The 25,659-nt window shown below is 47.2% G+C and overlaps 1 protein-coding gene across 1 annotated transcript in view; it reads left to right on the plus strand.

Annotated features, from left to right (window-relative positions):
- ADCY3 (adenylate cyclase 3) overlaps window positions 1-25,659 on the plus strand; it is a 101,161-nt gene that overhangs the window by 66,709 nt on the left and 8,793 nt on the right. The window contains exons 7-14 of the mRNA XM_083733115.1: window positions 1,636-1,794; window positions 6,977-7,139; window positions 10,751-10,870; window positions 12,425-12,567; window positions 15,421-15,582; window positions 16,743-16,830; window positions 17,938-18,054; window positions 24,235-24,497. Coding sequence (XP_083589241.1) covers window positions 1,636-1,794; window positions 6,977-7,139; window positions 10,751-10,870; window positions 12,425-12,567; window positions 15,421-15,582; window positions 16,743-16,830; window positions 17,938-18,054; window positions 24,235-24,497 — 1,215 coding nt within the window. The remainder of the gene's footprint in view (window positions 1-1,635; window positions 1,795-6,976; window positions 7,140-10,750; window positions 10,871-12,424; window positions 12,568-15,420; window positions 15,583-16,742; window positions 16,831-17,937; window positions 18,055-24,234; window positions 24,498-25,659) is intronic.

Below are 25,659 nucleotides of genomic sequence, written 5' to 3' on the forward strand. Positions count from 1 at the left end.
TGGAGGAACAGCAGAGCCCTCCTGGCTAGGAGCCATCGATAGCCCTTTCCTCCTCCATGGATTTGTGGCCATCCCTGCCTCTTGGGGGAATAAGTTAGATGTGCCTCTTCAGGCCTGCTGCGCAAGTTTCCAAACTTTTGGCTCAAAGTCATTTTTTTAAAGTCAAACACGAGGGTTGTGTGTTTTTCCTATTAAGCGCAATGATTCTTCTTCTTCTAATCATCATTATCTCTCTCTCTCTTTCTCTATCATCTATCTATCTGTCTAATCACTCTCTCATCTATATCTATCTCTCTATCATCTTCCTTCCTTCCTTTTTCTATCTATCTATCATTTCTATCTATCTACCTACCTACTTAAGTATCTATCATCTGTAATAATATATAATAATAATTTATTATTTCTATCCCGCCCATCTGGCTGAGCTTCCCCAGCCGCTCTGGGCGGCCTCCAACAAAATATTAAAATACCGTAATACATCAAACACTAAAAGCTTCCCTGAATAGGGCTGCCTTTAGATGTCTTCTAAAAGTCTGGTAGTTGTTGTTCTCTTTGACATCTGGTGGGAGGGCGTTCCACAGGGCGGGCGCCACCACCGAGAAGGCCCTCTGCCTGGTTCCCTGTAACTTGGCTTCTCACAGTGAGGGAACCGCCAGAAGGCCCTCAGAGCTGGACCTCAGTGTCTGGGTAGAACGATCTATCTATCTATCATCTATCTATCTATCTATCTATCTATCTATCTATCTATCTATCTGTATATCTGTTTATATCCCTATCAGCTGCCCTTCACCCTAATGTCCCAGAGCAGGTTGCAGCATTATAACCATATTAACCAAGACAACAAGAACACACCAACAGCATACAAATCAATATGGCTAACTTGATCCAATAGCCAACCTACCTCCCGCAACACACACGTAAACAAGCCTCACTGCAGTCAGCTGAAGGCAACTAACCATGCCCTGGGGCCCCCAACCTCTCTCACTGAAAGCTAATAAATGAAAAGAAAGAGAGCGTATCCATGTGATACTGAGACACAAACCTTGCAGATACACTAGGGAAAAGAGGGCAAGTTTGCCACCCGCTTCTCTTCTCCCTATACCTTATATTGTATACAACATTTAAAGTGTCATATTGAATAGAACTGTACAAAGGACTTCATGATCTGAAAAGAGAGACAAAGTGTGTTGTTGTTAATGATTATTATTTGGATTTATATCCTCTCCTATACCCGGAGGTCTCAGGGCAGTTCACATAACAAAACCAAAATATGAAACCACAAAATATACAAAACAATAAACCCCCCACATTTTAAAAGGGTATAGGATAGGGGACTTTGGTAAGCTAAGAAAATCTTTAATAAAAAGCATATTGACAACAATTTAAAGCAACTTGCCTTTGAAACTTTTAAAAGTGTACAGGCGAAGCAGCCAAAGGAATGATAAACAGATAATAATAAATTATAAATGTTATTTATATCCCGCCCTCCCCAGCCGAAGCCGGGCTCAAGGCGGCTAACAACAATAAAATAATACAACATGCTCACTGGTTGTGTGTGAGCTGCTGGGGGCAGATTTTTGTTTCTCAAGAACTGAATTATGTGTTTGTTGTCGTCATGGGCTCCTTCTTCCCCAGGTACGTCCGAGAGAAGACCAAAACAGACGTGGACATGCGCGTGGGGGTCCACAGCGGCACCGTACTGGGCGGGGTCCTCGGCCAGAAGCGCTGGCAGTATGATGTGTGGTCCACAGATGTGACGGTGGCAAATAAGATGGAGGCCGGCGGCATCCCAGGGTGAGAGGCTTCTGGGGCGATGTCCTGTGTCTGGGATGGGAACCATTCCAGCATCTTAGGCTTGCTAAGATGTATAAGACTGAATCAGATAAGTGCTGGAGATGCAATGAGATTGAGGGGTATGTTCTTTCATATGTGGTGGACTTGTAAAAGGGTAAAAGAGTATTGGGAGACAATTCATAATGAATTGAAAACAATGTTTAAAAGCACTTTTCCAAAAAACAACAACGACCAGAGTCCTTTTCGTTGGGGATAATTCAGTGTCTGAAAAGGTTATTTATGTATGCCACTACTGTGGCCCGTGTTTTGCTAGCCCAAAAATGGAAAACGAGCAAAGTCCCAACCAAAGAAGAATGGCAACTTAAACTGATGGAATATGCTCAGTTTGTGGACCTAACATATAGAATAAGAGAACAAGGAGAACATACGTTTAAAAAAGATTGGAAAATGTTTATTAAATATATGGGGGGAAATTGTGTATATTTTTAAAAGTTGACAGCATTAAGAAAATTCAACAGTGTAGATAAGTTTTGATGGATGTAATAATGGAATACTAAATGGTTTAAAGGTAAAGGTAGAGGACCAGTGGACGTTAAATCTAGTCCAAGGTAACTCTGGGGTTGTGGCGCTCATCTCACTTTACTGGCCGAGGGAGCCGGCGTTTGTCCGCAGACAGTTTTTCCGGGTCATGTGGCCAGCAGGTCTAAGCCGCTTCTGGCGAACCAGACCAGTGCACGGAAACGCCGTTTACCTTCCTGCCAGAGCGGTACCTATTTATCTACTTGCACTTTGATGTGCTTTCGAACTGCTAGGTTGGCAGGAGCAGGGACTGAGCAACGGGAGCTCACCCCGTCATGGGGATTCGAACTGCCGACTTTCTGATTGGCAAGCCCTAGGCTCTGTGGTTTTGTTTATGTAAAATATGCAGGGATTTATGACATGCAAAATGAACCATGGAAAGAGAAGAAGGGAACTATTTTAAGGTTGTTTAAATGAATACTCTAAATTGTGAAACAGAAAATTTATATATATATATATATATGGAAATCATTCCAGCAGGCGAGAAAGAAGAGAGGACAAAAGAAATAGAAAATGCAGAGAGAATCGTGTTTCTTTTCATTAACAGCCATTGTGGTCTAGTGGGTTGGTCAGCAGAAACCCCCCAGGTTTAAACCCCCAGCTATGACATCCACTGGGTGACCTTGGGCCAGTCATCTTAACCTACCTCAAAAACTTGTTGCATGCAGACTATTTTTTTTTGGGGGGGGGCTTTTTGGGGGGACAACTATAGCCAAATGAAAGCTATAGTTCTCATTTACCTGCTGCAACCACCCAACAAAGCTAAAAGCACAGAGTCGGAAGGATTACCGTATTTTTCGCTCTATAAGACCACACCAGACCACAAGACGCACCTAGTTTTTGGAGGAGGAAAACAAGAAAAAAAAAATTCTGAAGCCAGAACAACAACTGCACAGTGAAAGCAGCAATCCCTCTTGCTGTTCTGGCTTCTGGGATAGCTGCGCAGCCTTCATTCGCTCCATAAGACACACACACATTTCCCCTTACTTTTTAGGAGGGAAAAAGTGAGTCTTATAGAGCAAAAAATACGGTAATCTGCAGGATATTAAGCATTTTACTGGTTCAGGTATTTAGCAGGAAGACCAGACCTCTCACCCCATTCTGCCTGCGCAGGAGAATGAGCTGTAGCGAACAGGATTTGAATAATAGGCAAGGGAAGGAGAATAAATTGTTGTAAAATAAGTTGTAATACAATAGAAAATAAACGGCAGTTACGGCGGCAGGTCAAGGAAGACAACAGGAACATTGTGGACGTAAGGAGGGGAAGTCAAAGTGTAAGAAATTATTCACTGAAAGTGAATTGAATAATTGAATAAGTTTTGTGTCAAAAGCTAATAAAATATATTTTTTCAAAAAGAAGGCAAGGCGAGGAGGAGAACTCAGCATACAGATACAGGGGTTTTGTTTTTGTTTTTTCAAATCTTTTTAAATTAAATTTTCCAAATTTTAAAACAAACATATCATCAAACATAAAAAGAAAACATCTAAAGAACAAACAAACAAACATCCTAACTATAGAAATTCCGCTTTTGTTAACATTGTTAGATGACTTCCTCGACTCCCCCTGGCTGAGTTTCCATATAAATCATTGCAGCAGTTTTCCAAAACTAATTTTACATAAAATTTACTTAGTCCAATTAACATCTTTCTTTCTTTTCATTTAAACTTTTATCCATAGTATTCTACAACATCACATATTTAAATCCTAGGTCGATTTGATACTCGCAAGTAATTCTATTTAAGTTATCTTAACATATTTAACTAAATAGTCTTTAAATTTCTTCCATTCCTCTTGATACTCCTCCTCCTTCTGGTCGCGGACTCTTTCGGTCAGGTCGGCTAGCTCTGAAAAGTCCATCATCTTCATCTGCCATTCCTCCACTGTTGGTACTTCTTGTGATTTCCAGTTTTGGGCCAGCAAAATTCTAGCAGCAGTTGTGGCATACAAAAACAATCTAACATCTGTCTTGGGCAATTCCAAACCTATTATTCCAAGAAGAAAGGCCTCTGGTTTCTTAATAAATGTATATTTCAACATTTTTTTCAATTCATTATAAATCGTTTCCCAGAAGTCTTTCACCTTGGGACAAGTCCACCACATATGGTAAAAAGTACCTTCTTTTCCTTTACATTTCCAACATAGATTATCACTCTTATGATAAATCTTTGCTAGTTTTACAGGGGTTAAGTACCATCTATACATCATTTTCAGATACATGGGGGGGGGGGTTTAACCGCTTCCCCATTATACCATATTTTTCGCTCTATAAGATGCACCAGACCACAAGATCATAGAATCATAGAGTTGGAAGAGACCACAAGGGCCATTGAGTCCAACCCCCTGCACCTAAGATGCACCTAGTTTTAGGAGGAGGAAAACAAGAAAAAAAATATTCTGAATCTCAGAAGCCAGAACAGCAAGAGGGATCGCTGTGCAGTGAAAGCAGCAATCCCTCTTACTGTTCTGGCTTCTGGGATAGCTGCGCAGCCTGAATTCGCTCCATAAGACACACACACATTTCTCCTTACTTTTTAGGGGGGGGAGTGAGTCTTATAGAGCAAAAAATACGGTATGTGGAAGGTGTTGTTTTGCAAGTTGATCTTCTGTGCTGGCTCTAGAACAGGCGTGAAGAACTGTGTTTCTCTGGACTACAACTCCTATCATCTGTGACCATTGGCCACGCTGGCAGGGGCTGATGGGATCTGGAGTGCAGCAACCTCTGGAGGCCTCTGGCTCCCCACCTCTTGCGCTGGGGCTGTCTACTCGGCCGCGTTCCCCCCTCCCTCCTTGCAGTTGCTACGAAGCACAAATAAATGTGTGCTCGTAAGCTGTCAGAAATTGTTGCTTCGGGGCAAGGATCGGGCCAAAGAGTGAAACGCAGCCAGCCGAGAAGCAAAAAGGAGCTAATGAATGTTCATCATTCCGAGAGGGTCAATGACGAGGGCCTTTCGTGCGTCTGCTTTGGAGGCAAAGGGGCTTGGCTATTAATAGCACTATCTGGGCTTTATTTAGAAGTTCCAGTACCACCCCCACAGCCCTGAAATGCTAAAGGACTGGCCAGCTGCGGCTTCTGTGAAGGTCGGATTTGGGGAGTTCTGTTCCAGCATCGCTGCTTGACAGCTAAAAAGTAAAATGATGGAGCCAAGCAAGGGAGCTGGTCAGATTATGTCCTCCTCCTCGCCTTCTGTTAACCTACATGGCACTATTTCAGAGCTGGGGACCACGTGCCATCCAGGTGTTTATCCTATTCAATTCCTTTACGTATTAACAATGAACTGTGTCCAGTTCTGGGCGCCACAATTTAAGGGGGATATCGACAAGCTGGAAAGTTGGCCAGAGGAGGGCAACTGAGATGATAATAATACAGTGGTACCTCAGGTTACATACGCTTCAGGTTACAGACTCCGCTAACCCAGAAATAGTACCTCGGGTTAAGAACTTTGCTTCAGGATGGGAACAGAAATCGTGCTCTGGCATCGCGGCGGCAGCAGGAGGCCCCATTAGCTAAAAGTGGTGCTTCAGGTTAAGAACGGACCTCCGGAACGAATTAAGTACTTAACCCGAGGTACCACTATAATAATAATAAATTTATACCCCGCCCTCCCTGGCCAGAGCGGCTAACACCAGTAAAATCACAGTAAAATCATAATAGGGGGGAAAAACCACCAATTTAAAATGCAGGTTAAAATGCAATTTAAAATGCAGCCTCATTTTAAAAGTAGCCCATAGATCAAAACCACAAGGGGAGGGAAACATAAGGGTCAGATGGAGTCCAAACCAAAGGCCAGGTGGAACAGCTCTGTCTTGCAGCCCCTTTGGAAAGATGTCATGTCCTACAGGGCCCTGGTCTCTTGGGACACAGCGTTCCACCAAGTCGGGGCCAGTACTGAAAAGGCCCTGGCCCTAGTTGAGACCAATCTAACCACCTTGTGACTTGGGACCTCCAAAGTGTTGTTATTTGTGGACCTTAAGGTCCTCCGCGGGGCAGACCAGGAGAAGTGTCTGGAAAGCGAGCTTTATGAGGAACGGTTGAGGGAATCGGGGATGTTTAGCTTGGAAAAGAGGTGACTGAGGAGATTGGAGAGCCATCTTCAAATATCTTAAGGACTGTCACATGGTAGAGTGAGTAAACTGCTCCGGAGGGTCGGACCCAAACCAATGGATTCAAGTTACAATAAAAGAGAGCCCAACTAAACATCAGGAAGAACTTTCTGACGGTAAGAGCTGTTTGACAACCGACAATAGGTTGGGTGGCCTTCTGCCATGGATGCTTCAGTTGAGATTCCTGCATTGCAAGGGGTTAGACTAGATGACTCTGGGGGTCCCTTCCAACTCTACAGTTCTGTGATTCTTTGAATTTTTGTATACCACAATTTCATTAAAAAACAAACAGACATCAAAGCAGTTTACAACTGTAATACAACTCCTATCAGCACCAGCCACCCATGGCCAAGGGATGATGGGATTTGTAGTCCAACGACATCTAGAGTACCACAGAGGTTCCCCAGCCACGCTCTGGCTTTTCCTGCAGTTCCCCCCTTCCGTTATCTCTGACCTCTGTCCTTGGCAATGACCGCCTTGCTTTTGATGTGGCCCTTACAGGCGTGTGCACATTTCTCAGAGCACCATGGACTGCCTGAAGGGGGAGTTTGAGGTGGAGCCGGGAGACGGCGGGGCCCGCTGCGAATACCTGAAGGAGAAGGGGATCGTCACCTACCTCATAGTGGTGACCAACAAGCCGCTCAAGAACGGGATCAACGGTGTGGTGAGTGTTCTTGGCCCACAGGGACAGATGTCCCATTTGCCCAACGTTAGGGCTGGCACCGCATGGATCTGGCGGAGGCAAAGGAAGTTTGGCCCTGCAGTGCTCTGGTTCCTTTTTAAAAAAATATATATACATTTTTATTGATTTTTTAACATATCAGTTCCAACAGTCATACAACATATCTTCTCATCTTATACAATATTTTAGACTTCCGTCAACACCTCTGATGATTTTCCATTCCTTATCACTTATTCTGCATTTCTTACTTTCTATATTGCATTTAATTGTCCTTAACTAATATCGTATTTTTCGCTCTATAAGACGCACCAGACCAGAAGACGCACCTAGTTTTTGGAGGCGGAAAACAAGAAAAAAAATATTCTGAATCTCAGAAGCCAGAACAGCAAGAGGGATCGATGCGCAGCGAAAGCAGCGATCCCTCTTGCTGTTCTGGCTTCTGGGATAGCTGCGCAGCCTGCATTCGCTCCATAAGACGCACACACATTTCCCCTTACTTTTTAGGAGGGAAAAAGTGAGTCTTATAGAGCAAAAAATACAGTAATTCTTTTCATAGTCTTTCTTGTAATATTTCAGATAATACACCTTACAAAACTTCTTGCAATCCTACTAGCGTAATCTGTTCATCCCAATTACTTTTCAAATAGTTCATATATTTACTCCAGTCCTCTAAGAATCTCTGATCCTGGCATTCCGGTTCCTACGTTGCAGTAGATTGGGGAGTAGCCAATGTGGTGCCCTCGATCTCTTGCCGGACTCCCATCAGCCCCAGCCAGCATGGCCAAGGGTAGTGGTCTGATAAAACCTGGAGAGCACTATGTTGGCAAACGCTGGCCAGAACACTGAGAAAGCTGAGATTTCTCCATTGCAGTGGGTTGGACTAGATGACCCTTGGTTCCCCCTTTCAGCTCTACGATGCATTGCAAAGCAAGGGTGATGGAAGATCAGCCTTGCTGTCATTTTCTTGCACCAGAACTGGGCTGGTTGGCGAATCGGACGTTTATGTTTCAAGTCTTTCCCAAGCTGGTGCCCTCTGGATCTATAATAATAATAATAATAATAATAATAATAATAATAATAATAATAATAATTTATTTATATCCCGCCCTCTCCAGACAAAGCCAGGCTCACAGCGGCGAACAACAATAAAAATAGCACAGTTTACATAAAATCACAGTCAATTAATTGAAATACATTCTAAAATCAATTCAGAATCAAATTAATGGCAACCATGGGGCTAGAGTTCTGTGAGGATTACCAAAGGAGGGGGTCAGACTGCACCTTGGCCAAAGGTCTGGTGGAACATCTCTGTCTTGCAGGCCCTGCGGAAAGATGTCAAGTCCCACAGGGCTCTAGTCTCTTGTGAAAGAGCGTTCCACCAGATCGGGGCCATGGCCGAAAAGGCCCTGGCTCTGGTTGCGGCCAGCCTAATCTCCCTGTGGCCTGGGACCTCCAATATGTTTTTGTTTGGAGACCGTAAGGTCCTCCGTGGGACATACCAGGAGAGGCGGTCTCGTAGGTACGTGGGTTTAGGTATAGGTATAGGGCTTTAAAGGTTAAAACCAGCACCTTAAGCCTGATCCTGTACTCCACCGGGAGCCAGTGCAGCTGGTATAGCACCGGGTGAATGTGATCCCACGGCGAGGACCCTGTAGGGAGTCTCGCCGCGGCATTCTGCACCCGCTGGAGTTTCTGGGTCAGTCTCAAGGGCAGTCCCAAGTAGAGCGAGTTACAATAATCTAGTCTGGAGGTGACTGTCGCGTGGATCACAGTGGCTAGGTCAGGGCGAGAGAGGTAAGGAGCCAACTGCTTAGCTTGGAGGAGATGAAAAAATCCGGCCTTTGTTATAGCTTTGGACTACAACTCCCATTAGCACCAGCCAGCACTCCTGATGGGAGTTGTAGTCTGTGGGAAAGGCTGCTGCTGTAGGCGAACGAGTGAAAAGGGATTTGATGGCAGGAGCCTGCTTCTCTGCCTTAGTTTGTCTTCATGTTCTACATTTCCAGTCCAGTCCACTTCGGTGCTGAGGATCAATAGTTGATTAACAAGCCTAGTTCTCCATTCAGCCGGGAATTTAATTCAGCCGGTAGCCACGAAGGCTGTGCCCTGCCTCTATAGTTGAAGGCAACAATTCTTCTGAATATCGGTTGCTGGAAACCCCAGGAAGGGAGAGGCCTCTGGGTTCGAATCCTGCTTGCAGGTTTCAGACAGCCATCTGGTTGGCCACTGTGAGAACAGAATGCTTTTGGGGAAAAAAATCATTTAAAAGCATCACTGGGACATGAAATTTATTACGGTCAGAGACCAGCTTGAGAAACACAAATGGAACTACAATCCCAAAAGCAAAACAAACATTTAAAACAATATACAACAATGGATTTTAAGTTTAAAAGTGCGATGGGAATATAAACACACAAAAACTTTAAAATAGACTACCTTAGAGGAATGACCCAAAGTCGCCCGTGGATCCGGATTTGGGAATTTTCTTAACAAACTAGATTGAATCGGGGGGGTGGTCTGCGCCTACAGATCTGTGCGCAGAACCTGGCGACAATCTGGGTCGTCTTGTTGTCTTTGCCTAACAGGAGAAGATCGAATTTTTGCTTTACTGGGAGGTCAGCGAGCCTCACCAGCAGGGGGTCAATGGGTTCTCTACGTGCCTCATCGTAAAAGGGACATCTAAAAAATATGTGTTCAGGCCTTCCTATCTCCCCCAAAGGACAGGTGCAAATTCTCTGGAAGCACCACTGTTAGTGTTTATGTGAAAGGTTTATACCATGGGTAGGCAAACTAAGGCTGGATCCAGCCCAATCGTCTTCTAAATCTGGCCCGCAGACGGTCCGGGAATCAGCATGTTTTTACATGAGTAGAATGTGTGCTTTTATTTAAAATGCATCTCTGCGTTATTTGTGGGGCATAGGAATTTGTTCACTATTATTTTTTCAAAATATCGTCCGGCCCCCCACAAGTTCTGAGGGACAGTGGACCGGCCTCCTGCTGAAAAAGTTTGCTGACCCCTGGTTTATACCCTGACTTTCCTAAATATAGTAAGGTCCAAGGCAGCAAGGCAGCTACTGACATCGTGATTAAAATGATTAAATTAAATCAAAACGTTAAGCCAGCCTTAGGCAACCTGGTGCCCTCCGGATATTTTGGACTAAGGTTCAGAAAAGGGCAGGATGGAGGGGATGGAGCCATAATATTGCAGCTTTCGGGACTTTTCAGTTCAGAGAAATCAGAAGTGAAAGGGGATGCGATAGAAGTTTTAAAACAGGAAGCATCCCTCTGAAAAGCCCCCATATGCGATTCAAAATAAAACTTTAGAATACAGTTTCATTATAAACAAATGAAATTGGCTGGGAGTGGGAGGAGATAGGCAGACACTTCTGTAGCCCTGCGGAACGTCCTGCTCTGACTTGCTCCGCCCCGTGGTGGCTGGCCCCGCCCCACGGGCACCTGGCCCCACCCCTGGGCGCAGGGCACATGCGCCGCCCCCAGGCGCCCAATCAGCTTGTTCCGCCACTGGCCTCAGGAGCTCCTCTCTATTCCCTGCCTTGGACCTCCTTTGCCCATGTCCTTGTTTCTCTCTGCAGAAGCTGTCCGTCTCTTCCTCGCACGGCGAGTCGCCGCAGCTGATCAACACCAAGGAGTGCAACGGGAGCATCAACACCACTTGCACGAGCCCCGACGAGGCCGAGGAGTCGGACACCAGGGTACAATGGAGCTGGGGGAGGCCGAAAAAGAGCCACAGGGCCAGAACGCACCACTCAAATGCTTTCCCCAAGGAAAGCACATGGAAATTGAGAATATATTTATTTTTGAATTTGCATTTTATTTGTTTGTTAACATTCTTATATTACATCGGTAAATGTTGTCATATTACATCACAGGACTTATTATAATATAATTTCCAACACGTATACAAAAATTATATACAAATTTTATATACCTAGAAAGAAAATGAAACAAAAGAAGAGAAGAAAAGACAAAACAAAAACAAATTCCCCCCCCAAATCATATACATACCAACACACTAGACTTCCTGTCTATCCCGTTGTATATTCCTTTTTTACAAATGAATGTACTCTTATTATTGTATATTTCTTTACATTTTATCTAATGCATTCCTAGATCAATATGTGCTCTTAGTCTTATTTCTCAACTCAGTCTCACTCCAACATTAATAGAATGCTAGCATAGATAACGAACCTTTACTGTATTTTTGAACATACGTTTTATATCTATCCCACTTTTCCATAATTTTTTGTTTTGAATTGCCTCTCAGGGTATTGAGAAAATTAGAGCACCTGGGCATACCTAACCAGCTTCTCCCCTCTAGCACACAGCAGAAATCGCCTGAGGCGATGCACCCTTTTTTTAGAAATGTAAAAACACAAGTTGCTTGTTTGTTCGAAGCCTGTTTCCCTCTCCCTTCAACTGAGAGAGGTTCCCAGACTAGCTTACAAAGATCAATAATGACTATCATAAAAATAATGGAGCCACAGAGCCGTAAAAAAGAGGACAAAATTCATTGGGAGCCTCAAGGAGCTGCACACCAGCCACTGAATATGATGGAATATCTGTGGATTTATTTGGTTTTTTTAAAGCCTTTGATAGTTGAGGACCCTGTAGGCATCTTTGGGGAGAAAAGCATCCCAAAGGGGTGTCAAAGCCTTGTGAGATTTCACCAGGAACTGACCATTATTATTATTTCCAGTCTTGAGGGCTAGAAACTTGGCTTTGTTTTAAGTGAACCTTGGGGTGTGGAACTCTGTGTGCAGTACCAGTGAGGAAGATCCTGAGCTGAAGCAAAAAGCAAATAGATGTAGAGCAGACAGAGAAACTTCGGGATGGATTTACAGGAGGAAAGGCTTCTCTTGTTTTTGTTTCACTTCCTTGCATCCTGACCTCGGTCTAGGGTGGCTTAAACAACACTCATCCTCCCTGCTCCCCTGTTGAAGGAAAATGCATTTCTACAACTCCTTGGCCAAGAGCTATCTCTGCACACACACACACACACACACACACACACGACTTCCTAGCCCCTGGTGTGAGATTTTACATTTGCATTCCCTTTTCAAAACATGAAATTTATGTGCTGTCTTTCCTGCAAGGAACTTAGGGGTAGTGTGCACTGTGAGGTAAATTAGGCTGAGAGGCAGTGACCGGCCTACGTTCACCCAGCGTTCTTTGTGATTTGAGTCGGAATTTGAACCCCAGGCCCTAGCCTAACCACTGCACCAAACTGCCTCTTCCCTTCTGCTCAGGTGGTGAACCCCTCCTTCCCCAACCCGCGGCGGCGCCTGCGTTTGCGTGACCTGGCCGAGAGGGTGGTGGATGCCTCTGAGAACGAACAGGAGCTCAACAAGCTGCTGAACGAGGCCTTGTTGGAGAGAGAGTCGGTGCAGGCGTAAGTCTCCCTTCCTCCCCACACCTTGGAGTGTGTCTGGTGTGCTTGGGGGTTGGAGGGAGTTGTGGTCAGAAGCAGCTGGAGGGAACTGGATTAGTGCCCATGTACGGAAGTCCTTGGCTATTTTCTGTTAGGGTTTTTAGACCTTTAGACCTGCCACCTTTCTTCCATCATGGAACCCAAGGTGGTTCTTCAGCGGTCTTCCATCCGGTCTTAGCATCGGTAAGGCGATGCAGTTGTGCAGCTGTAAGCACTAACCTGCTTAGCAGACATGCCAACAATCCTACTGTTCAGGATTGGAGAGCTCTGAAGCGCATAGCCCGCTATTTGAAGGGGACTTTGCACTACAGACTGAGGTTCACCAGTCAGAAGACTGGAGGTCTTGAAATCTTTGCAGATGCTAGTTTTGGAAGTGACACCACAGATGGTACAAGCACTTCTGGAGTATGCTACATGTACAACCACTGTCTGTTTGACTGGTTGTGCAAAAAGCAGATGACAGTGAGCCTAGGTTCCTGTGAAGCAGAACTCAATGCTCTGTCATTTTCACTCATGGATTGTGAATGGTTGATGCAACTGTTCCAGGACATCAGAGTTTCTGTGAAATGTCCTATACAGGTGTATCAAGACAATAGATCCTGTTTGGCTTTGCTGAACTCAGAGAGTTGCAAGCAAAGAACCAAATACTTGCAGATTAAGTTACATCGTGCAAGAGAGTGTATTCAAAAAGGACTCATTCAGGTGTCCTACATGCCAGGAAATGAAATTCCTGCAGATCTATTGTCTAAGGTTGTTAACAGAGAACAACTTAAGGTTGCAATTAAGTGCAGAGGTTGCAATTGGGTTGAACCACAGGTACTACAGGTTACACGGAAAGGGGGAGGATGTTAGGTTAGAGTTCTGTTCCACCTTAAAAGGGTCAGGCATGATTGTTGTGTATCACATGCCTGTTTACTCCCAGCACTGTCTCGCTGGGAACTTCCGTTTTGTATACAGTGGTGCCTCGCAAGACGAACGCCTCGCAAGACGGAAAACCCGCTAGACGAAAGGGTTTTCCATTTTGGAGGCGCTTCGCAAAACGAATTTCCCTATGGGGTTGCTTCGCAAGACAAAAATGTCTTGCGAGTCCACGCGGGTTTTTTCTGCTTCCCCCCCTTTTCCTAAGCCACTAAGCCGCTTAACAGCTGATCGCTAGAAGCCGCTAGACCGCTGTAGCGCTAATCCGCTAAGCTGTCAATGGGCTTGCTTCGCAAGACAAAAAAACCGCTAGACGAAGAGAATCGCGAAACGGATTCTTTTCGTCTTGCGAGGCACCACTGTATAGCTTTTGGACACGGAGGCTAGCAGTCATGTTTTTCCTTTGTTCTGAACTATGTTGAATAAAGCTGTAAATATGCTCTCCTGTCAGCATCTTTCGTTGTGGAGACTCTGCTGGAAGGGTGTGCACGAGTCTTGGAATGTCTCTGAGGCTCGTGTCGCTAATTGACTGATGCTGTTCCACGGGAGACCGGTGATCGTCCGGATATAACTGGGGGCCTCCCTGATGCCTCCGTCTCCCTGGCAGTATCCCAACAGTGTGTCCTCAGACCACGTCCCGGGAGCAAATACATGATTTACCATTTTGAAAAATGGAAACCTGAGTTTCTCAGGAATCAGGGCACTAGAAACAAGCCTGGAGGCCAGAACAGTGTCCCACCTGGTCCAGTATCCTCTGGCCAACCAGATTCGCCCAAGGGAAACCCAACAACCAGGACCTCAACGCAAGAGCCCTCTATCCTCCTGTGGTTCCAGCAACCAGCAAATGGAAGCATTGCTTCCTCCAGTAGTGGAGGTAGACCAGGGTTTCCCAAAACTTGGGTCTGCAGCTCTTGTTGAACTACAACTCCCATCATCTGGTCTTGCTAACTAGGGATGATGGGAATTGTAGTCCAACAACAGACGGAGACCCAGGTTTGGGAAACAATGGGGCATAGAGCATAGCCATCAGGGTTAGCAGCCCTTGAAAGCATCGTTCTTCATTTGGAAGGCTCAGATAGGAGACAGTGAAAAAATGCCTTAGATAACCTGGTTGGCTGGCATCTGTCTGTCTTGGGAGACCAGGGGGAGAGTGCACCTCGGTGGATGAAGAAGAGCACTGCCAGTCAGAGTATGTAGCACTGATCTAGATGGGCCATGGTGTGATTTTGCACGAGGCCCCATATGATGTGTCTTGTGCGCAACACATCATATGGGGACTTCTGGAGAAGAAAAATGGTGGGCGCCACGGCAGCGAGCAGCTCCTGAAACCAGCCAGAGCCAACTGCGCTACCAGGCTGGCTCTGGGCTGCTGACTGCTGACTGCCGCTGCCACTGCCAAGGGGAAACCGGGGGCGTCTGGCGGTACAGATCTCCTGCCCCCTTCCCCCTTTGTTTTGACTGATCGGGGCAGGCTCGGACGGGCGGGCATTGCCCAGTTTTTTTAAAACTCTGTGCATTTATGTTTCACAGGGTGCGAAAGAAGGGCTTTGCACCTTTATACAATATGCATGTGTGCTTGGGCCCAGGGTCTTTTGCCTCACCATCCCCACTACTGACTCCCTGTTGCTACTCAGCTTCATAATAATAATAATAATAATAATCTCCCCAGATTCATTGAAAAAAATCTGGTAACCATAACATAGAAGGATAGCTCATCTATGGCAGAATCCTGATCTCACAATGGCCGGCCGCATGCCTGTGGGAAACCTATAAGCAGGGAGGGCCTGAGAGCAACAGCACTCACCTGTAAGATTTCCAGCAGTGGAGCTGGGACATAGCTGTCCTGCAGACCTTCTAGGAATCCTAAGTTCTCCACACGTCTCTTGTTTCTGGCAGGATGAAGGGCAGATCCACCTATCGACTCTCCATGCGCTTCATCGACCCCGAGATGGAGACCCGGTACTCCGTGGAAAAGGAGAAGCAGAGCGGAGCGGCCTTCAGCTGTTCCTGCGTCGTCCTCTTCTTCACCGCCCTCGTGGAGATCTTCATTGATCCACGGTGAGTGCAGCTTGGTCAGAAATGACATGCATGTCAAAGCTAGAGGGTCAACCATTGCATGTTCTTTTTTGGTGCTTCTAGACGGTCAGTGTTTCGCAGGAAGGATTCGAGTGCCTGCCGTAGGTTTGCATGATCATTGTAAACCATTTCAGTTTGTGTGTGTGTGTGTGTGTGTGTGTGTGTGTGTGTGTACACACACACAAAATAAAATGATAACAAAAATAAGAAAGTGGATCAATGCACCCTGTTGCTCGAGTGTAACAAATTCACCAACACACAAACAGACAAAAAACCTTTAGGAATGTGGGATGAACAATGGGAAGCCCTATAAACACCCCCAAGCAAATCAGGATGGATGTTTAATATAAGGAGGCTGCACTTTAATGTTTTAATGTTGTATTTTAATCTTGCTTTTTAAGTTGTATTTCGATCAATTGTTTTATATTGGGTGTTAGCTGTCCTGAGCCTGGTCTTTGCTGGGGAGGGCGGGGTATAAATAAATTATTATTTTTATTATTATTTAATATGTTCGAACATTCAAGATTAAAAAACCTCGGGTAAGCTTTGTGTAGAGATGTGAAGAGCTGGGAAAAAACTGGAAATATGGGGGGTGGGGGGCATTTTCTCTCATTTTCTTCCCCCCCCCCCAGAAACAAGGAGGGCGAGGGACTCAGGAAAAAAATGGGGAAAGAATGGGATTTCCTCTGCCGCAATTTTTCTGTTCCTGCCTCCCGCACCAGGTTTCACATCACCAGTTTTGTGCAAGAAAGCTGGGATGAATGCTGAAAAAAGCAGACTCTCTAGAGACCCCCTTAACCCTGGAAATCTCAGGGGCAGCCCTGAAGCCTCCAGAACATCTGCGAGAGGCTGATGGGAAGATCTGCTCTTTCCACCCACGTTCCATCTTAAGACAATGAGTGACCGTAGGCTGGTTTTCTCCAGATGGCCCTCTTTGCAGAGCATTCAAAGTTCGTGGGGAGGTCACATGACGCTGGCTGTTTATTGACCCAGTGGCTAACCACTGCACCACACTGCCTTTCATTGTATGCTTTTAGATTTATTTATTTTCCAGCCGAGAATTCTGCTGCCTCTTAAGTCTGTGTAGAGCAATGGATCCTTGACTTCCATTTTGCCTTTCTCTTTTTCTTTTTGCCTTTCAGGCTGATGACAAATTATGTGACATTTGTTGTCGGGGAGGTTTTGCTGCTCATCCTTACCCTCTGCTCTCTGGCTGCCATCTTTCCCAGGGTAAGGGCCTCTCCCCACAATTCCTCTCCCCTCCACTCCCCTCTCAACACACACACACACACACACACACACACACACACACACACTGTGCAGTCATTACTCAAATGCATCCATCAAATGTATATTGTGCCCTTTCTTGCAATGGAGCTAAGGGTGGACTTGTGGGGAAATAAGACTCCTGCGCCCCAAACAAATCCTTCTGCACTGGGGCTCCATGTTCCCCAGGACTCAGCCTGGGGGAAATGTGCTTCCATTGTGTTGTATCCGAATTAGCGCTGAGTAATGTGCCCCATCAGCACTATCAACTCCCCTATCCTCTCGCACACGTGTTCATGCTTTAGTTATCTCCCGCTTGGACTACTGCAACACTCTCTACGTGGGGCTACCTTTGAAGGTGAGCTGGAAACTGCAACTAATCCAGAATGCGGCAGCTAGACTGGTGACTGGGAGCGGCTGCCAAGACCATATAAAACCGGTCTTGAAGGATCTACGCTGGCTCCCAGTACCTTTCCAAGCACAATTCAAAGTGTTGGTGCTGACTTTTAAAGCCCTAAATGGCCTCGGTCCAGTAGACCTGAAGGAGCGTCTCCACCCCCATCGTTCTGCCCGGACACTGAGGTCCAGCACCGAAGGCCTTCTGGCAGTTCCCTCCCTGTAAGAAGTGAAGTTACGGGGAACCAGGCAGAGAGCCTTCTTGGTGGTGGTGCCCGCCCTGTGAAATGCCCTCCCATCAGATGTCAAGGAAATAAGCAACTATCTGACTTTTAAAAGACATCTGAAGGCAGCCCTGTTTAGGGAAGTTTTTAATGTTTGATGTTTTATTGTCTTTTGAATATTCTGTTGGGAGCCGCCCAGAGTGGCTGGGGAAACCTGGCCTGATGGACAGGGCATAAATAATAAACTATTATTATTATTATTATTAATTCTAGGGGTGCTTCCGGCCCTCTGGAACATATTTTGGGAAGGTGTGGTATGCCCCCAGGTTGTGTGTGCGGGGGGGGGAGGGGTACCAGGGGTCATCTAGCTCAACCCCTGTGGGGCATGGCCCTGGGTCCGAGAAAGGGCTTCTCCTCCAGCTCTGCTTCGAATGCCTTCCTCTCCCTACAGGTTTTCCCTAAGAAGCTTGTGGCTTTTTCCACGTGGATCGACAGAACGAGGTGGGCCAGGAACACCTGGGCCATGTCTGCCATTTTCATCCTCACCATGGCAAACATCGTAGACATGGTAAGCAAGTCTCGCGGAAGAGCTCTGCCCGCCTGCCCTCTCCTTGCTTCCGCGTCCAAAGCACAGTGAAAAGAGTCGTTCTGGGATGTGCGAATGTCTCGCTTAGCACTGAAGGCAAGCCAGTGTGGTTGTTTCCAAAATATGGCATTATGCTAAAAGTGTTGTGTCCTGGGGTGGCGGCCACACGCCTACCGGCAGCTTTCTGACTGCAGTTGGACATACCTCGGGTTACAGACGCTTCAGGTTTTGTTTTATTTGGGTTACAGACCTGCCGAAACCCGGAAGTACCGGAACGGGTTACTTCCGGGTTTCGGGGGTCGCGCATGCGCAGAAGTGCCGAATCGCAACCCATGCGTGTGCACAGGCGCGCCGCTGCGGGTCGCGAATGCTGCGGATTGCGAACATGCATCCCGCACGGATAATGTTCGCAACCCGAGCGTCCACTGTAATGGGCATCTGTGCTACAAGGACAACTGTCCCCATCTGGGTGACTTCCAGGTGATTTGGACCACAGTCCTTGGTCCCACAAAACATCTGGAGGGCACTGGGTTGCCTTTTTGTGGGAAAAGGAAATGCATGGTTTTGAGCCACTTGGTTTCAAAAGAAATATTGCTAAACAGAAAGTGGAGAAGATGCATGTGAATGTCTTAAACAGCTTTTTTAAAACGTAACCGGCCGATGGAAAATCGGAAGGCCATTTGAGTTTCCTTTATTTCTTCTCTTCTGGGTGGAACTCTGTGCCACCTCGACTCTAGCCCTGAACGCGCAGAGGGTCCATTGGGGAGGGAGCCCTCATGGGCCCGAAGTCTACCCATCAACACCCTCCCCTCCCCTCTTTTTCCTGACATCCCTGTGAACTCTCCCGCTTCTGGTTTGCAGAGCTGTGCAGTGCAGATCATTAAGGGAAATTAGCAGAAGGCCAGCTGCGGCCGGTTTATTTTTAGAACCTGTTAATAATTGGCCAGACCTTGAACCCTTCCCGGCTGATACGGAGGCGCTGCCATTTACACGCTGGGAGACCTTGAGGAGCTTTAAGAAAGCCTTTGCGTGCCCTGGGGTGGATTGATGGGGATCGAGGGAGCTCTGATCTCTCTTTGCAAAGAAAGAAAGAAAGAAAGAAAGAAAGAAAGAAAGAAAGAAAGAGGAAAACACAACACAAGTGTTGCAGGGATTTATGTACAGGTTGGGGGAGGGGTTGCCCCTCCAGCAGATATCCTGCACATGCAGCCCACTACCAAAACCAGCACAATCACTTTTGTGACTTTTGTGATTTGTCCCCACAAAACACTTCATCACAGTTTCTTCCTATCAGTTCAAAGGGCCTTTGCTGCAAGATACCAAATGGAAGAAATCACTGATAAATACTGGCTCACTGGGAAAACTTCAGAAATTCATATAGACATGTGAGCTCAGCTACTCAGCAGCCCCTCTGCCTGAGTGATAGTTCCTGGCATCCTGACACCTGAGTGCCAGACAGGTAGCCATTCCAGAAATAACAAACCCAGATGAAGACAAAAGGGTGTGATTAACTTGGCTGGAAAACAGGGAAATGTAATTTTTTTTTTATTACACTTGATGGGTGTTTGGTGGAGGGCAAGGGGAACCATGGGGCAGGGTCCAGGATGCTCAGATTACTGCCACCAGACCTCTCATGATGTAACCATGATGTATGAGTGATGTAGTTTGGGGGGTGTAACATGGGGATTAGCAGCTAATAAAAGTTTGGGTGCTCTTTTGTTCGGGGCTTCCATCTTGTTCCACCTGGTGGCAGGTGGGAGTCCTGTCGCGACAGTCTTCAATCAAGACCAAGCCTACTGGCTCTTGTTTTGCTCTGGTATTCCTGGCTGGTGTCCTTGGTTTTTGTCCAAGGGAGCCCTCAGATTTCTCCGTTAACACAAGGAAATCTCCGTGTGTCTGAGCACACTCTACCCCCCCCCACCTTTAATGTGTGGTTGACAGAGGTGGTGAACGATCATAGTAGTTGGGCGAAATGGACGAGGAGAGAGAGATTGGTTGAGGGGTTGGAAGAGCAAGTGTCCCAGACCCTGAAATCATCATTGTCAGGACTGCCGCTAGGTCCCAGCTCACAGAGGACCAACGCCCAGTGGATATTATATACAAAAGTCTTTATTGAAGTTTAGTTTCCATTTCCAAGCTCTGGGCGCGCAGGCCCACGTCTTAACGCTAGACCGGCTAAGTCCCCTCTGACTCACTGCTCCACCCACACCAGTTTAAGATTCTAGCCCGGCTCCACCTCTTGCGCTGCTCTTTCCTGCGTTGGGTCCTTCTGCCCTCTGGGGTTCCCTCCTTCCTGGACTCCTCTGACGCGGAGCCTCCTGAGTCTTGCCCCTCCCTCCGGCGGGCTTTAGGACCTGGCTCCCTTCCCGGGCTCCCCGCTGTGCCGCGCTCCTGTACATTTGAACTTGGCGCGCGCGCCCAGCCGGTGACTTTCCTTCTGACCGTTTCCCCGCTTCCTGATGTGGGTGTTGCCAAACCTGACTCCTCTCCTCCCTCTGGTGGTGAGGACACTGGTCCCGACTCCTGGGACTCCCCCTCCCCACTGCGCTCTGGTGGAGACGCTGGCCCTGATCTCCAGCTGCTGTTCAGGGACTCCCCGCTGGCCCCTCCCTCTTGAGGTTTCTCCCTTGGAATCTCCCTTGCTCTGGCCACCGGCGCTCCCTTCTGTGAGTCCTCCGATTCGCTAGAGAGGCTTGTGGAATAACTCTGGCCACTGTCACTGCCTGCGCCCCCCTCGTACTCCTCCTCCTCCCTCTCCATTTGCTCCCCCTCCTGTGTCTCTCCTTCTGAACCCCTGACATCCATCCCCCCCTCGAAGCCCCCCCTTCCCCCCTCCCCCTCTTCCGGTGCGGGTTCCGGGTGCTCCATTGTTGTAGGGGTGAGTCCAGGATACAGCTCATCCCCTGAGGCTTGCAACCATCGAGATAAGTCCGGGAAGTCCCCCATGGGCTCGTCGACGACGCCCTCCTCCGCTTCCATCTCCTGCGCGGTGTGCTCGAAATCTGCGCTCGACCCCAAATCACCCAAGAGCCCTCCTCCCCCTGTTGCTTGATGGGGGTCCACCTCCCAGGACCCCTTCGGCATGTCTCTGCGCCAGCCCACTTCGGGTTGGTCCTCCCACCAATAAGATCCCCCCGTGCCAAAACCTGAAAGTGATCCCTCCGGAGAGCTGCCTCCCGGAGCCGAGTCCTCAGCTGACGAGAAACCCCGGAAAGTGCTGGCCGAGAGTGTGGGTGTGAACAAACAATCCTCGAAAAAGCCCGCCGGCATAGGCTTGTGCGGGAAAAGTGTGTGGAATTCTTCCTTGAGCAACTGCTCTTCCACTGCGTAATCCGGCACCCACCTGTTGGCGCTGGCCGGGGTGTCCTCTGTGGCGAGAAGATATTCAATCCCGTCCTCCCCCCACCTTGAGTCTAAAATCTCAGTGGCTTCATTAAGTGGCTCCCCTTTCGGCGACCCCCCTTTTTTGGGCGCTTCTCTGAGCGGGTCTGGCGCCTTCCCCGGTGCTTGAAACCTGTGGGGCTCTCTGTAGGGCGTGAGCACTGATCTATGAAAGACCGGGTGCATTCTGGAACCCTCCGGGAGTGTCAACCGGAAGGCCACTGGGTTGATCTGCGCCTCTACTTGGTAAGGCCCTAGCTGCTTGTGCCCTAGTTTCTTCTTGGCTAACGATCTGGCTGGAACTGCTTGTGCTGCCAACCAGACCCAGTCTCCCACCTGGATGTCCTCCCCAACCCTCCTGTGTCGATCTGCCTGCACTTTGTAAGCCTGTTTTGCCAACTCTAACTGCCTCCTGAGCTGCTCGTGGATCTCCTGCAACTACGCTGCCACGTCCTCTGCTCCCTGTGGTGGTGAGGACACTGGTCCCGACTCCTGGGACTCCCCCTCCCCACTGCGCTCTGGTGGAGACGCTGGCCCTGATCTCCAGCTGCTGTTCAGGGACTCCCCGCTGGCCCCTCCCTCTTGAGGTTTCTCCCTTGGAATCTCCCTTGCTCTGGCCACCAGCGCTCCCTTCTGTGAGTCCTCCGATTCGCTAGAGAGGCTTGTGGAATAACTCTGGCCACTGTCACTGCCTGCGCCCCCCTCGTACTCCTCCTCCTCACTCTCCATTTGCTCCCCCTCCTGTGTCTCTCCTTCTGAACCCCTGACAATCATCTAAGGCCCTTCTTTGTGTCCCTCCTCTGTGAGGGGTCTGGAGGGCAGCAACACGAGAACGGGGCCTTTTCTGTGATGGCTCCCTGCTTGTGGGATTCTCTCCCCAGGGAGGTTTCCCAGGTGCTTTCATTATACAGTCATACCTCGGGTTGAATATGCTTCAGGTTGAGCGTTTTTAAGTTACACTCCGTGGTGACCTGGAAGTAATGGAACGCGTTACTTCCAGGTTTCGCTGCTCATGCATGTGCAGATGCTCAAAATAACGTCATGCGCATGAGCAGAAGCGGCGAAACATGGCCCGTAACGTGGCAGTCACTTGTTACCTTCTACTCAGGATGCGAACGGGGCTCCGGAACGGATCCCGTTTGCACCCAGAGGTACCACTGTACACCTTTAGGCGCCATGCGACGATGTTCCTCTTCAACCAGACCTTGGGTTTCTTGCGAGATCTTTTGATGAATGCTGGGAGACCCATTTCCCCTTCTTAGAGATACATTTCCAAAAGTTCTCTAAGAAGAGGGATTGGTTGTTAAACCACTCTGGGAATTGTAGCTCTGTGAGAGGAACAACTCTCAGCTCCTTTAACCGACTACATCTCCCAGAATCCTTTGGGGGTGGTGGGAAAGCCGTGACTGCTGAAAGCGGCATGATGTTGATTTAAATGTTGTGACCCGAGAGAAAACCATCATATTTTTTTTCTCAGTCCTCAGAATGACAGTGTTGTGACTCTTTTTCACCCTCTGGTGGCTAGGGATCTTAAAACAAATCTCCCTAAGAAATCTGTTTCCAATGGGTTGGTTTGTGCAAATTCAGCAGGAAGAGTTTATTTATAAGAATTATAGCACTAAGGAAGGAGGTGGGTGAATGGGTAGATTTGAGCGAATTCCGTTTTTTAAGAAAGCAAGAATACCTGGAAGAGTGTAAGAAGAATCATCTAGTTCTCCTAAAAGCCAGCTACTCCACCCACAAGTTTCCCAGCAGGAAGAATTAAAGTTACTTACTGAGTGAGATCCACCGTTCTCTCTGAGATGAATGCTTTCCTTTGCCAGAGACTGGGCAGGTGAGGAAGGTCAGTGGCTGAAACGGAACAAGCACCAGTTTCTGTTGTGTCTGATGAAGATGGTTTTATTTTGGCAGGCTTTGGGGAACTGATTTCTTTTGATAGATACGTTTTAATTCCATAGATAGTTTCATTACTTCTAAACAACAACCTTCTGTTAAGTTTTTAGCTATGTGTGTTTTATCTGTGTTGGTTTGAAAACGTTGCAAGCTGCCTCGAGTCCCAGTTCTGGAGGAAAGGCAGGACATAAATAAAGGAACAACAGTAACAGCAGCAATAACTCAACTGCCGTAGGGCTGGGTGATATATTGCTATATCACCCAAAACCAGTTTGAAGTCCATATCGTGATACAGTATTGGTTTCGTGATTTTTGAACTGGCAATATATTGTGAATCATGCTTTGTGTGTGTTGCAAAAATCACAATGTGGGGAAAACTGTGAAGCCAGCCCATGCCTCTGTATAGCACCGTCCCTATTTTAGACATCATGATATACCAATATATCGCGATGTTCAGCTGGAGATATATCACAATGTCGAAAACCAGCTCTATCCATTGTGATATACTGGCATATCACGATGTTTAGCTGGTGATATATCGTGATGTTGAAAAGAAGCTCCATCCTTATTTCCAGTACCAGTATATCACAATGGCCAGCTGGCGATATATCGTGATGTTGAAAAGAAGCTCCATCCTTATTTCCAGTACCAGTATATCACAATGGCCAGCTGGCGATATATCGTGATGTTGAAAAGAAGCTCCATCCTTATTTCCAGTACCAGTATATCACAATGGCCAGCTGGCAATATATCGTGATGTTGAAAACAAGCTCCATCCTTATTTCAGACTGTGATATACCATTATATCCTGATAGTTAGCTGGCGATATATTGTGATGTTGAAAACCAGATACCGCCCAACCCTAATCTGCTGTTTCTGCCTCTGCAGCTCAGCTGCCAGCAGTATTACAAAGACAACTTTTACAACAGCACGATGCAGGCACTGCTAGACGGGGGCTGCGTAGAGAACCCCAAGTACTACAGCTACATCACCGTATTGGCGCTCATCGCAACCATCATGCTGGTACAAGTCAGCCACATGGTCAAGCTCACCCTGATGCTCATGATTACCGGTTCGGTGGGAGTGGTCAACATCGTGGCCTGGGAGCACATCTTCGACAAATATGATGAGGAACGATTCCAAGAGAGCAGGTAAGCCCCCCGGGGTCAGGGGTGTTAGCATTGCGGGGTCGAAAGGCCAGCTGGCTCAGTCCCAGCTGAAACGTCTCCCTCTCAGCCTTGCCGCTGCGAAGATTCATCAACCTCTGCTCCGATGTACATCAGCGACTCAAGCTTGCAGACTTGAGCACACTTTACTCAGCAGTGTATACTGCGCGACAGAAGAGGCTTGAGGCTGTAGATACATACTAAAACTACGCATTTATTTTACATAAATCAGGACAAGGAAACATGTTGTCTCTCCTTGCCATCTTCTCGGAGAGCATAAAAACAACAGCTGTACAGAGTGGACGTTCCGCTTACGCCAGCAATCTGTGCTGGAATGTAAACAGACATGTGGCACGCAACAATCCCATGTCTGCAGCAAAAGGTGGAATGGAATCCCAACATCGGGGAGCGGCGTGGGGTGATGCACCTGGGGGGGGGGGGGAGGCAGGAATGGAAGATCTCACTATGTGGAAGAGCACAGTTCTTAAAAAAACAACCAACCAAACCACACCACTAAGATCTTCCTGTGTTCTGTGACTTAAGCCTGCAGGTTGGCATGGTTCATAATGGAGAAACTGCTGCAAAGCTATTATTTGCAAAAATGAAAATCATAGCGTGTTCGTAAATCACTATGAATATGATCCTTTTACATGGGTTTGTATGTATAATGGTATTTTAGGCACTGTGACTTGCAGTTATTTTTGTTGATCACAGTTTAGTGATTATTTATTGTAGTTGTTTAGAGTGAATTCCAGTTCAATTACTATTTGCTGATGTTTTGAGAGTTAATTTTATTGGGTACTGTTATATTCTACTAGATTATTGACTATTACTTTATTTGGTATAAGTCATTCCATTTTAAAGTTAGGTTTCATTATGACATTTTGTATTGGATCAGATTGTTACAAGATGTGTGTTCTTTGTTGTATATTGTATATTTTGTTGCTGCCACCTTGTGTATAGCAATATGGGACACTCTGTGGTCTAAACCACTGAGCCTCTTGGGCTTGCCAATCAGAAGGCCGGCGGTTCAAATCCCCATGACGGGGTGAGCTCCCGTTGCTCTGTCCCAGCTCCTGCCAACCTAGCAGTTCAAAAGCATGTCAAAGTGCAAGTAGATAAATAGGTACCTCTCTGGCGGGAAGGT

Source organism: Podarcis gaigeae, assembly GCF_964106915.1.
Source record: "Podarcis gaigeae genome assembly, chromosome: 3".
NCBI lineage: Eukaryota > Metazoa > Chordata > Lepidosauria > Squamata > Lacertidae > Podarcis > Podarcis gaigeae.